Genomic DNA, 14,310 nt, shown 5'->3' on the forward strand with positions numbered 1-14,310 from the left:
CAGCTGAGTCTGCCATCTGTTACCGCCACGGCGGTACTTCACAGTTGTCACGCCTTCTTGCTCCCGATGGCCGTGCCATGTGACATGCATATCGATCAGAGCATGCCACAGCACACTTTAGATTTACGACCTGACCTTCTGTGGAGCCATTATCACCCGCTGTATGTTTGATTGTGCCAAAACATTTATTATGTTGTGCGGGCATTGTCACATATAAAAAAAATGACATGAAAAGTTGAAATAGGTCTAATGTTTCCTGTTTTGGTAATTTTACCGTCTTTGCTAATGACTCGAGTGATTAAAATGTGAGGTTAAATGCACAAGTGCCAAACAGATGTTAACCTTTAGTGTGTTATCATCTTACAGGTGTCTAAAAGAGTGGCCAACCTCATTTTGGAGAAACAGCCTTCATATGTTAAGGTAAGCAACCTGTCACATCCAGTTTACGGTTTTCGTGGTAAATTAAGTCAGCAGAAGGTATTTAATTAATATCTGAATCCTGATCTGTATATTTTATACAGTAGTCACATGGTGTTTGAACAGTCAATGTTTAGTGCTTTCCAGGGATCTGAGATTTTAAACATGAATTTGAAATATAGTATAAACATATTCTGCTTCACTTCACACAAGCTAGTTTATAATTTATCAGATAAATGAACTCTTTCCCCACCAGCATTTAAAAAAAGGTTGCCAGCCAACACCAGCATTTTTCATCGCAGGGTAGCATCAATGTTTTTTTTTTGTTTTTACTATGTTAAAGGGATAGTTCACCCAAACCTGAAAATAATGTCATTAATGACTCACCCTCATTTCGCAAGACCTCCGTTCATCTTCGGAACACAGTTTAAGATGTTTTATATTTATTGCGGATGACAGGTTATCCTCAGACATATTTGCAAAGTTTTTTTTTCAAATTTACAGCGTGCGTCTCCCTCAGATTTTAAACGAAGCCCGGGAGCACAAAAAACCCAGCTGGGGCGCACCAGATTACACGTCAGCTGCGTCGTACGTCAGCCACGTTACTGCAGTCTCGTGACTTTAGTCTCACGCATGCACTTCACAACAGATGCGGAAGAGAAGACAATGCTGATTAAAGCCGTAATTTTTGTTATTTTTGGAACAAAATGTATTTTTGAGGGTGAGTCATTAATGACATTATTTTCATTTTTGGGTAAACTATCCCTTTAAGTTCATGTTAGGTCATTGCAGTACACTTTTAAAAATAAAAGTTCCTAAATGGTTTCTTGTCATTTTGTATTTTTCCAAAAATTAATCTATATACCACCCTTTGAACTTTTCTATTGCACAAAATGTTTTTTTATAGACTATTAAATGTTGAGAAAGAAATGGTTCTTTCAAAAACCTTTGCCTGATAGGTTCTTTGGAGAACCAAAATGGTTCTTTAATGGCATTGCTTACCTTTATTTTTAAGAATAAACACGTTTCAATTGGAATAACATCCCTTACAAAAATTACCCATGGTTATAATGCAGTTTAAACTAAAACTATAGTTACTATAGTAAAACCATGGTTTTGCCAATGGTAATCAATATAGCAAAACACCAAAGGTACTACAAAAAACAGGCCCATGTAATTGAATTTACTGCAGATTAGTCAATGTTAAAGCATTATACAATGTTTTTATTGTGTGAAATATCCTGTAACACTCAAAGTTCAGACCAGGGAAATAAAATGGGAACTGCAGATTGGCATTTCTTGTTGACATTCATCAGCGTCTTGCTTGCTTTGGTGATTAATCCTAAAACTCTACATTAAAAATACAGTATTTGTTAAAAGAAGACACGAGTGATACAGTGTGTTTTGCAGTTCATAGGTGTGACTGACAGATTGGTTTAAGACTTTTATCTCAGCTGAGTATTTTCCTGAGATTTAAGCATCAAAGCAGAAGGAGAAGAAAGAGACTGAGGCTCTGTGGCCGCTTGCCTCTGGTTATATTTCTCTCATCCTCAAACAGCACTTTAAAACGCTTAGGATCACTTTGGGCCATTTTAAAATTTTTGTTAGGTAATCAGATCAGGAAATGCTAAAGCTTTGATCGAGAATAGCCAGGATTTTTTTGGAATCTTTTTTTGGAAATTTACTATGTTTGTGTGGTGATGAATTTGGACTGTGTCTTGAGAGTGACTGTTTGGGGTTCTGGTTAACTGAATGATAAGTAGTGTATTAATTTTGTTTGTTTTTCTTCTGGACTCTTGAGAATATTTACATTTAAAAAAAATCATATACAATTTTAATTCCTAATCCCATGCTTTCTTGTTGTTTAAAATGCTAAATTTACAAGTGTCCCAGTATAGACATTTGACTCTGTGAGTGAAGAAAATGCTTTTTTGCCAGCAAGCAAAGCATCACAATGTTTCTTAGTAGTAAAATCACAGCTTTTTGTGTCAAATGCCGCAGCCTTTCTCAGTCACGATCTGTTTAGGTGTTGTCTCGACCCAACAATACACAGCTTTTTCCCCATCACATTTTCTTTTCACCTTTCCGATTTCAGTACGCGTTGTGCTGGAAAATAAGCAGTGATTGTTGCCTTTTCTACAGTTGTGCTGTCCAAGCTATTTTATAAGCATTTGGGTGGTGAGAGGTGAGATCGGGAAGATAGAAATGTATTATATCCATGAAACACCCCGCAGTGCCTCTAAACATGTATTTGAATTGCTAAACAAAAGAGAATGTGTTTGGTGTCAATTTAAAAGATAAATGAAGAGAAGCCTAGTTTATCATTTCAACCTATGTTGGTTAGGTAATGGCTTTTCTGAATGCCATTCTTCATTTTTGCAAGGAAAACAAACAAAGAGGATTTTAGTGACATTTTGTGACATAAACGAGGCTTGCTGTTGATGATCTCCATAACCTTGCTAATGGCATCATTGTTGTTCGTACCGATGCTTTTACCATTAATCCTTTCTTTGTGCTTTTTTATTACATAACCAGCAACATTTTATAGTGTGGTGTTATACCATTTTTAAAAGAAAAATGTAATTTCTTACTATGATATACTTTTTGGAGTTTAAAGAGTTCAGTGCTGAGACTTAAAAGTAAAATGTTTTGTAGTTTGACTCCCCCAAAGTTTGTTTGCTTGTTGGGTGACATGTCAATGTGTCTCAACCAATGTCGTGATTTGGCGTGGGTTTACCTGTTTATTACTAGTATGAGCATTTGGAAAATCTGTTTGGAATTTATCAAGTCTAGAAAAATTCTGTTGAAATCATGTCTTTCCAAACAAAGGGCAGCACATTTGTGACCCTGAACCACAAAACCAGTATTCAGGGTCAATTTTTGGAAATTGAGATTTATACATTATCTGAAGGCTGTATAAATCTGCGTGAGATATGCATATTAAAGTTTTACAGGAACAAATCATGACTCAACAAAAACGTTTGTATTAAAATTTCTGTTACAATCAAATAGGCTAATTATATTGTATAGGTTTAATAATGTTGATATATAATATTTACATTATTATATTTTATATTATAATATTTTCTATATTGTTATATTATATTATTATTATATACAGTATATTATTCATGTTTACATAGGCTATATCATTTTTTACACATAAAGAAGATGCACATAATGACATGCTACTTTACTTTTTAAAATCTTTTTGAAAGTGTTTGCTTAATGCCTAATGTAAACGTAATGGAATGTGATAAGATGTCCAAACATCAATCACTTGATTTAGGCCTCCTGTCTTTTTTTGATGCAGATGTAATCGCATCTCATATAATTCTTTATCCAATACCTGTTACTCAGGTGGATACACATCTGATAGCACATCGACAGCAAAACCTCCCAAATCGAAAATGCAAAGCAAAACGATACTTATAATAAATATGACCATAAATTCTTTGTTGACAAACTGCTCATAAAATACATATAGAACATGTATAGAACATGTATAAGAACATATTCGTGTGTGAACTTTTTAAATCTGCGTATAAATAGGAAACATTTTGGTAATTGTTAGGGAACAAGACCTATTATATTTTTGTCTTTTTGGCTACCCGTGTTACTTAAGACTGTTTTTGTGGTCCAGGGTCACATTTAATATTCAACATATAAACTTATCTCAAACAGGAAATATGTTACTCCAAGACGTATATCGCATAAAAAAATGTTTATTGAATATAATACCAGCCTTGGTTTAAAATGAATCCTGTAACCTGTTTTTAGCTCAGTTAAGTTCTGGAAAAATATAGATTTACCATGATACAGACTTGCTTTGTAACCATAACACTGATGCACTTTTACTAGTGTCACCTGAATAAAAAATACATGGTTACTGAAAATTCGAATCTGTTGTTTTAAACTGGAAAGTTCTTATACATAGTCACGAAACACAAATCAATGGGTCACAACAGTGCATGTAAATACTGTAGCACTATTTTTAAACTCCTGACTCAAACGAACAGACACAGACTCCTGAAAAGTGTTTTTAGAGGGAATTGTGGTTATTTCCGTTCCTCCTTTTTGAAGAGCTTTTACCTATCATACGACTGTTGTTGCCATTTTGCCACAAGCCATTTTACACCGCAGCAGCACGGTTTGTTATGAGCCTTGCAGAGATATGACTGTATTTCAAAGCCATGCTTTGAACTGTATTAAAGGGGACATATCATGAAAATCTGATTTTTTCCATGTTTAAGTGCTTTAATTGGGTCCCCAGTACTTCTTTCAACTTAGAAAATGTGTAAAAGAACAAACCAGTATCTTAGTATTGATGAACCAGTCTCTGCAAGCATGTAAAAATAGGTCATTGAAATTCGGCTTCCCCTTGTGATGTCAGAAGGGGATAACACAGCCCCTTAATCTGCACTATCCAACCACAGCATTGCCATTTAGTGCAGCGATCAGCACATTTGCATTCAAAAGGACACACCGAAAAAAACGGCACATTTTTGCTATTATAATAAATTATCTGTATGCTGTTTTGAGCTAAAACTTTACATACGTACTCTGGGGATACCAAAGTTTTATTTAACATATTAAAACATTATTGTGAAATGTCCTCTTTAAAGGCTGACTGTGTTTTTTATACTTTTATATGTTTGTTCAGTACACATCACAGAAATAGCCAAACAGCGATATCACATCACAGAGTGATCTTCCAAAACATATTAAACTTTAAACTCGCTTTGTCATTTTTGGCTTTCTTGTGTAATACCTGAAAATGCTGTCCATATACAATAGGAAGCTCTTTAGACTTTGGAACAGAGCCAGGTAAGATCATCCCGTCTATGTCTGTTTTTTTCTCTGTGGGTAGTAATTTAGCAGACCCTTTTATCTGTTTGCAGTATACTTGCCACAGGCACAATGAAGCATCCTGGGCTTCATCAAGATGCTTTGCTCAAGGGAGCAATGTTGATACCTTAAGGACTGTGTTTTGTCAGGAGCACACTACAGTAGCAGATAAGGGAGGGTGTGTGGGACGATAAGGGCTGTTGGTTTGGTGTAGATAGATGATGCATGTCTGCACAGGTGCATCATTGGTGCTGATGCAGGGCTATCGTTGAACTAATAAGTCTAATGACTCTAGTGTGATACAGTAGATGAGACTGCAGCTTTTTTGCTGTTTGTGAGAGTGGAACATTTGTCTGAATCTTTCCAGATTGAATCCACTAAATTATGGAGTCAGTTCTTGAATTGCTGTGGTTGACATAGTTTGCAGATTTGGCGTCGCAGCTGGTGATAGAAAAGAATTGTGAAGTGTAAACATTTTGGTGTTTGAACTGCATCATCCAGAGATTTCGTAAACTGCACAGAAAGAGAAGTGTTAAGTTTTGTGTAAATTGGAAATGTAGTAGGGTTGCACGATATACCGCCAACCCTCAGATATCGCAAAATGGGTTTAGGTTAATGCAAAGAGCAGAGAGTGGTGAAGAAAGAATGTTAAAAATATTGGTTATAAAACTGAAAATTCAGCTTTAAAATATGTTTTAACATTATATTATATATTGTTTTTTCCAGTAATATTTAGTAGAGATGCACCGATATATCGGCCAATAATCTGCCGATATACAGTACTTTTAATGTCCATCCATGTTTATTTTTCAATCTATTTTTTTAAGATACAAACAGAAAATACAGGAAATATGTACAAAAAATAAAAATAAAATTTTAAGGACTTATTGTCGTCTTTAGACATCGTCTGTGTTTAGTGTGACCTCTCTTGGCACTAAACACAACTTGAGCGTTTTAAAGTAAAAAGACTAATTTCTTTAAAATTAGAAATAAGGATTTAATTTTATTTTGATTAAAGAGATCCTGCAGTTTTCTCCTATTGCTCAAGTGGAAGGGGGGTTTACCCTAAAAACTTGACACATAGGTTTACATTTTTTCTACAGTTTTTAATACTATATAGTAGGGGTGGGCGATAAACCGGTAGACATAATTAACCGGTAGAAATTTGTCAACCGGTAGAGATTTTGGACTATCGTCTCTATCGAGGTTACGCGCCCACGTCACGCTCATATGCGCATGGTTATGGAAACGTAACGTTTGTACATGTATTTAAGCACCGCTGTTTTAAAACAAGTTATTTTAAGCCATTGAAACACAAACAACAGATCTATATGCGTGCGCTCTTTCTGTGTCTGAGGATCACGCAAGAAACGCAACCGCTGCTCTTTCTGTCTGTGAGGAGCGCGCAAGTTGTGCAACCGCTGCTCATTAAGCTCGTGAGCATTTTTCCCACTTTATTGGCCTTAAATACATATATGCGTCAAAATTCCCGTTTTTGCAAGTATGCTCATAAACACGACCATTTAAGGCTCAAGAGAAAGTAAACAGCTTAAAGAGAAAGCGCATGTGTAAAAGTGTATTAGATCCGGTCTTAAAGGGGAAGTTACCTAATTTTGCTCCTGTCTGTCACTCGTGTTTATTAAACAGCATTAAGAGAAAATCTCTCACTGTTTTTGACTAAATCACTTTTCAACCTTAAATAAAAAATATATACACACATACATAATTATTTATTATCCTTCCTTTATCATTGATTGTTTATCTTTAGAAAGCTTGAGTTTTGTTTGTTTTTATCTTCCTTTTATGCTTGTATAAGGTTTTTGTGAGAATTATGAACATTTCTATGGTATTAGAAATAACAGAAAAACCTTATTAAACTATAAAAAAAAAAACCCTACCGTGATACATATCGTTATCATGATATAAAATGAATCCTATCGTGATAGAAGATTTTGGTCATATCGCCCACCCCTACTATATAGACATTTTTCTGGATGTATTCTATTAAAGAGACTAATTATATATACACATTTATATATGATCACTATAACATTACAAAAACAACAAATCTAATTCTGGCATGGTGGCCTAAGACTTTTGCACAGTAGGCTACTGTACGTTATCCTATCAATCAAAAGAAAACAGGAAAATGCTATGATTTTGAGCTCTGTATATTGAAAATGTAAAAAAATCAGAAATCACTAGTTTAATGTTCAATGTTAATTGAATTATATGAATGAATAACATTCAAAATCTTCAGAATTTAGCTAATGCAATATGGCAGATATCAGTCTGAATAATTTGCTATCCGCATCGGTGGACATCAGTGCATCTCTACTAATTAGCAAGTTATCTCACAATGCATTTTTTTTCAATATCAACTTCTATGATTTCTTTGGATTTATATCGATATAGCACTATTATGGTGACACGTCAATAACATAATGGCACTTTTCCCTTGCATAGTATCCCACGGGCTGGGTCAGTTCACTTTTGGGACCTTTTTCGCTGGGTAGAGTACGTAGTACGCAAAACTTTTTTTTAGTACCACCTTTTTGGGGTTGGGGTTCCAAGCGAGCTGAGCTGATACTAAGACGTGACATGAAAACACTGTAGATCACTGATTGGTCTAAGAAAGTCGTCACTACCAGTGTCATCGCTAAAAAATTAGCCTTACCTTCATGGGTGCGCTGTCTCGATCAAACCTGTTGTCATCTGTGCTTTGTTGTTAGTTCCCAAACTCCCTTTTAGTTGTGAAAAACATCTGCAGGCTGAGAATCAGGAACATCACCAGTGTTTTCCTAACTAGCAGTTTGTGGTGGAATGACTGACGCCTTAGTTGTTTGTACAGAAACTGTCATGTGGGACAGAGGTAGTGATGAACACGATGTGCAAACATCTATTTGTGGTAGTCAATTTAGATTTTGACAAAAAAATGTATGGGAGCACTGCATTACAAAGATGTTCGCTCCCACTTTTTGTACGATGTCAGAGCAGTAGACAGCGCAAATGTAACGACACGCCTATAATCTCTCACACTCCGAAGGGTTTCTCAACTCAGTGGAAAAGCTAACCAAGCCAAAGTACGGTGAGCTGACACAACCTGACCCAAAGGGTACTATGCAATGGAAAAGTGCTATAAGTCTAATTGGTTCAGTCTAGTTATCATGAAGAGTCGGTTTGTTTGTTTATCTCTCTGCATAAATGAAGTAATCAATAATGTGATCAGATTTCTATTCTGTTTGAACAAGACGCAGTAACAGTGCCATAAGAGGCGAACCATAACTTCTGGTTGCATGTTATCGCAACCAGAATTTATGGTTCAGCTCTTTGACAAATGGATTTAAAGCAAATCAACTTTCACGTCAAGAAATGTTGGCAAACTGAACTGAAGCAGAGATCAGGGAGCTCGTCACTACCCGCGCTGAATCTGAGATCATTCACCAGCATGACGGAACAGCACATCGCACGCTCATTATGATCTTAAACTAAAATGTATGCGCGTGGTTTGTCGAGAGAGAATACACGGATTATTAGCACATGCAGTAGAAAAAAGAGTTTACGTGTCTTTATGAGATCTTTATGGTATGTGTGTGAATGCACGCACAGATTCCAGAAAATCATTGGAATTGGGAATGAAATGAATGGAATGGAACCAAAAATCTAACAATCCCAGACAAATTCCGGACACTTTTTCCGTGTATTTTCCGCAATCTCTGTGTAACAAAGGGCTTAAATCTTTACAATTTGAACCAGATTGATTAAATGATGACACTTTTTTGTCTCAGCAGCATATTATTCCTGCAAATCCAAGAGTGCTTTAGAAACCACCTGTCTAAAAATGTTTACGGAATGTTTACACTCTTCAGTTTGTTATGTTTTTATGTTTTCTTAATAAGAACGTCATGTTTAAAATTGAACTAATTTAATACCACACCTTTTGTTTATTTCTGTTTGTACTTTCATTTCATTTGATGATGCTGTAGAGCCTCCAAAATGTTCTTCCTGTTGATAGTCGCCTAAAAATGGAAAATTCTCCTCCTTGTGATGCTTCACACAGCTGACTTTTGTTTTAGCCGACTGTCTGTGGAATCGATTGTTTCCACCTTGTATTCTTTTGCCAAATAATTATCTTTAACGTGACGTTTCTGCGCTAAAGGCTGGTTTTGTGCCGACTAGAGCTAATGCACTTTGAAAGGCAAAGTTCACCTCGGGATGTGACGGCTGTGCTCTTCAAAAACTGAGAATTGCTGTAATGGAAGGAAAAACTTGCCAAAACACCATCAAACTTTAACTGTTCGGTTAGTTTACAGTTGGGCACAGTGTGGGCTGAAATGTGTGTTTTTTACCTAAACACTCTCTTTCTCTTACCCATAATGCAAACCTCTTCTCCTTTTGTTCATGGTGGACATGACATTTTTTTTATTTTAATAGAAGAGAGTTTCTCCATTCCGGTCTGAACCCATTAAGCACAAAGGTTAAAGTTGTGCTTGTCTATGACAACCTTATATCTAGGCTAGTATCTAAAACTATCCATTGTCTCATTTTTGTTGTTTTTGTACTCCAACGGATTCCAAAGTAATGCTTGTCTGATGAAAATCGTTATTGTGTTGCAGGAGCTTGAGAGAGTGACATCTCTGCAGACCAACCTGCAGCTGGCTGCAGTTATCTGCACAAATGCACGAAGGTCAGATAGATTTTATCAGAAAACTGTTTTTTGTGATGAGTTTTGGAAATTATCTTCATGTTATTTTTGATGAGCACAAATGAGCTGTTATTTTGGCTCTTTTTGCAGACAGCTTCGTTCTGCTAAAGAGGGCTTCACTGAAGCCAGTCTGGGGCTTTTGGCCAATCAGAAACGCCGGCAGCTGTTGACAGGATTGCTGAAGTCTTTGAGGACCATAAAGACTCTAGTAATCTCTTCATTTCCATCTTTAATGGATAAATAGAGTATTTCTGTCCAAGTTTCTATTAGACTTACTATCCCATGCCATGTATCTTAGATACTTTCTCTTCTCTTTCTCCTACAGCAAAGAACAGATGTTAGATTAAGTGAGATGCTGGAGGTAAGTTTATGTTTGATATCTGTCCATCCCGTATTTAAAAGAGAGCATGAAGATAACCATTTTATAAATGCGTTTATGAACTTTTTCTGTAACATTGATAGTTAAGTAGTGAATTCAGGACTTTTATTTTGACATCCATTTAAAAATACCCTTTGATTTTACAGGAGGAGGATTATCCAGGAGCGATCCAGTTGTGTTTAGAATGCCAGAAGGCAGCCAGCACTTTCAAACACTACAACTGTATAAGGTTTGTGAAGAATGACTTACTGGGTTGATGATTTCAAACTAATATTTTATTTTAAAGGGGTCATATGATGCAGTTTCATGTTTTTCCTCGTCTTTGGAAAACAATCCATCATGTTTCCATTGACTTTGTATTGCGAGAGGCCTCCTCCTTTCTCCTTTTTCGTCATTTCTGGCTTTTAACAAAAAGCTGAATAATGCCCAAAAGTTGCTGTGTGACATGATGTACAGCTAACAAGCCAAAAAAGCCCAGAAATACGTTTTTATAAGCTGTCGACCCCAAAAAACTAGCATTTAAAGACACACAAGTGGAAAACAGGCAACTTTTCATAGTACTACTATTAGTAGAACTGCGCCCACTAGAGGGAAACATAGTCAGCAATCCACTTTTGTCTCATTAAAGGCTGGGTTTTACACCTCGACAGCTTATAAAAACTTATTTCTGGGTTTTTTGGCTTGTTAGCTGTACACATCAGCTTTTAGGCATTATTCAGTTTTTTGTTATAAGCCAGAAATGACAAGGAGGCAGCCTCTCGCAATACAAAGTCAATGGAGACGGTTGGATTGTTTCCCCCCGGTGGGCGTGGTTTTCAAATTAGCATAACTGCTGCGCTCTGTCTCTATACGCTTGAAGTATTCGGCCAATCACAACACACTGGATAGCTGGCCAATCAGAGCACACTGTGCTTTTCAGAACAATTAGCTTTTTTCAGAAAGGCGGAGCATAGAGGAGCAACAATAATGTACAGTATGTGCAAAATAATGTGTTTGTAGAACCTTAAACTGCATAAAAACTGCATAACACCAGATTCACAAAATAATATACTTTTTAAAAACATCATATTACACATTTAATTTTTGATCAAAATACAGATATTGATCATTTAACCCTCTGGGGTCCAACCATTTTGGGACACTGTCAGAGGTTCTGACATGCTCTTACATTTGGTCTTTTTTCAGTTGCTTTAAAACATAATAATGGCAAGTGTCTCATACCACTGTGTTCAGCACAAACTGGGCTAAAATATTATAAGAGCTACATGTATTTACATGTTTGTATTTTTGAGAGAAAAAGGTTTATGCGTGGTTTTTAAAAAAACAAAATTTTTAAGTCACTGATATAAGTTCACAAAACCCATACTAAACATGTTTTAACAAGACTTTCCTAAACAGACTCTAGTAGTCTAGAGTTTTTTCTTTAAAATGATGTGAAAATCATCCTGCCTACTCATTCACATAAACCAATATATTATTTTAGAAATTGTAAGACACTTTTTGTTTAGAGTGGCCGTATGCGAGAAGGATTGATTGACAGCTAGCAAACAAAGGCTCGCATAATGAGCTGCATAATAATGAGGCAGGAGGGAACTACAGTAAAGAATGTGAGGACAAATGGACATGTTTGTTTGAGGTTTATTAAGAAGTTAACAATATAATCAAAATAGAAATGAAGGTCAGTAGGACATTTTCAATTTATTTGGAAACAAACCCTATTAAAACACTGAACTTGTATAAGAAACTGATAAACAACAGAGCTGTAAACTTCATGTGGCTCATGTTACCATATAACTTTATGTCCAAAGAGTGTGAATATGTTTTTCCACTTCATAGTTTTGTACTGATGAGAGAGATGCAGACCTGTAAGAGAGTTATGAACAGCTGTCAGCACAAATTGTCCACAGAAATACCCTTACTTACATAACTGATGGGTAAATGATAGCATTACATTCAGATAAACTATCATAAACTAAATTAGTATCTCAAATAAACATCTGCAATGATTAGTTATATTAAAAGCTGTTTTCAGATGACTGTTTTCAGATGCCCATCCCCTTATCGTCTAGCTTCTGTTTTAAACGCGTTTCTGTAAGCGAGTATGAACTTTAAAAACACATCGCAAATGCGGAGCTCATAATAAAACGGTGTCGCGTGTAAAGCGCAATGTATGGAATGCGTTGCATGTAAACAATATCATATTACAGCAGATCCCCAGTGCAGTATTACTCAAAGTTGCCATGAAGGATACGAAAGTGAATAACTGCATCTAACACTGTACACAGCATGTAACAATGAAATCCGCCATTACGTGATCACGCGCGAAACTTACTCGTTTGTAAACAAGCATGTAAACATGGAATCATATTACAGCACACACTTAAAAGATACAGCAGTGCAGCATTACTCAAAGTTGCCATAAAGGATATGAAAGTGAATAACTGTGTCTTAACACTGTACACAGCATGTAACAATGAAATCCGCCATTACGTGATCACGCGCGTACTCGTTTATAAATAAGCATGTAAACATGGAATCATATTACAGCACACACTTAAAAGATACAGCAGTGCAGTTTTACTCAAAGTTGCCATGAAGGATACGAAAGTGAATAACTCTGTCTAACACTGTAACTTACAGCATGTATCAATGAAATCCGCCATTACGTAAAATCACGCGCCCTCGTTTGTAAACAATGCGAACGTTTTTAAATCCGAAGCGTGCAGTCTGCTAAGGTTGCTTATGTAGGCTGAACTGCACAAGCCATAACATATTACATGATAGCAAATATAAATGAAGACAAATGACTTACAGTTTCTTCAGGAATAAGTTATATCCTTCTCCAATGCATCTTCCATCGTTCCTCTTCTTAGCTAACGTTAAAGATAAACGCTTCTCTTCCTCAATGTCCAGACATAAATGAAGATATTCCTCACGTGTGTGAATAAAGTTTATAATCCAAACATGCGGTTAAAAGTCCTTAAATCCGATCAAACCCTACGCTTTGTTTATTATTGTTGGAACTGCTGTCTCTTCATTACCATGTCAACAGCTGTGGGCGTGGCCGCATTAGAGATAATGAGCTCAGCCAGGAAAACCTGTACTCTCTTTACTTCAATGCAGATTATATAAACAGGAAATATTTGTTTTTGATTATAATTAGCTTGTTTAAAAGTAGACATTTCAGGCTTTCTTTGGATATGTGTATTATGTTTGTGTGACGAGTATTCGCGGAGTTTCAACTGATTTTTGTAACGTGTTTTAAGAGACAGCTGGCGGAGACAGAAATGTCTGAATGCGCACCCTGTTTATTTTCTTTATTTGACAAAAACACAAAGATCTCTTGTTATTGTGAATGTGAACTAATTAAAGAGGACCCTTCAGAGTTTCAAATGATGTCAAACACGTAAGTAAGTAATTTTGTGTCTGAAAAATATAGGAATCATAAGGTTTGCTCTGTCAGCAGTTGTTATACTGAGGAGCATATACCTTCTAGCTGTCCAGTAATATGGCAGCACCTGCACTAATAAGGTGTATTTATCTAAATATTATTAAGATGAGACAGAAAATGTGCAGAATAGCTCATGTATAGGGGTGAATTATACTGCCAGTCCACTCATTTTTTCAGTCCTTGACACACACGCACACACACACGCGCACACTTTTGCATTGCTGTTGTGTTCTAGTTGGCTGCTGACTCTATCTGATCAGCCTCCAGCCAGCCCACTCTGCAGACTGAGATATCTGTGCATGAAAACCTGCCTGAATACGAATAAACTCTCTCTTTTTAAAAGAAGAATTGAATGAAAATGTAGACCTTTTCAGAGCAGGTATTGAGTTATTGTGCTCAATGTTTGGTTTGTTTTCCAGGCAAAGTGTTTCTTTGTTTAAACACATTTTTGCCACCCCTGCCAATAGGGGAAAACTGAGAACATTTACCAGCAATAAATATTTATTACCA

The 14,310-nt window shown here is 36.1% G+C and overlaps 1 protein-coding gene across 2 annotated transcripts in view; it reads left to right on the forward strand.

The window, feature by feature from the left end:
* Positions 1 to 14,310, forward strand: part of vps50 (VPS50 EARP/GARPII complex subunit) — a 162,791-nt gene that overhangs the window by 17,276 nt on the left and 131,205 nt on the right. For both annotated transcript variants that reach the window (XM_073858278.1, XM_073858279.1), the window contains exons 5-9: positions 367 to 420; positions 9,882 to 9,952; positions 10,061 to 10,178; positions 10,296 to 10,331; positions 10,496 to 10,578. In XM_073858278.1, coding sequence (XP_073714379.1) covers positions 367 to 420; positions 9,882 to 9,952; positions 10,061 to 10,178; positions 10,296 to 10,331; positions 10,496 to 10,578 — 362 coding nt within the window. The remainder of the gene's footprint in view (positions 1 to 366; positions 421 to 9,881; positions 9,953 to 10,060; positions 10,179 to 10,295; positions 10,332 to 10,495; positions 10,579 to 14,310) is intronic.

Source organism: Misgurnus anguillicaudatus, chromosome 20 (assembly GCF_027580225.2).
Source record: "Misgurnus anguillicaudatus chromosome 20, ASM2758022v2, whole genome shotgun sequence".
In the NCBI taxonomy this organism is placed as follows: Eukaryota; Metazoa; Chordata; class Actinopteri; order Cypriniformes; family Cobitidae; genus Misgurnus; species Misgurnus anguillicaudatus.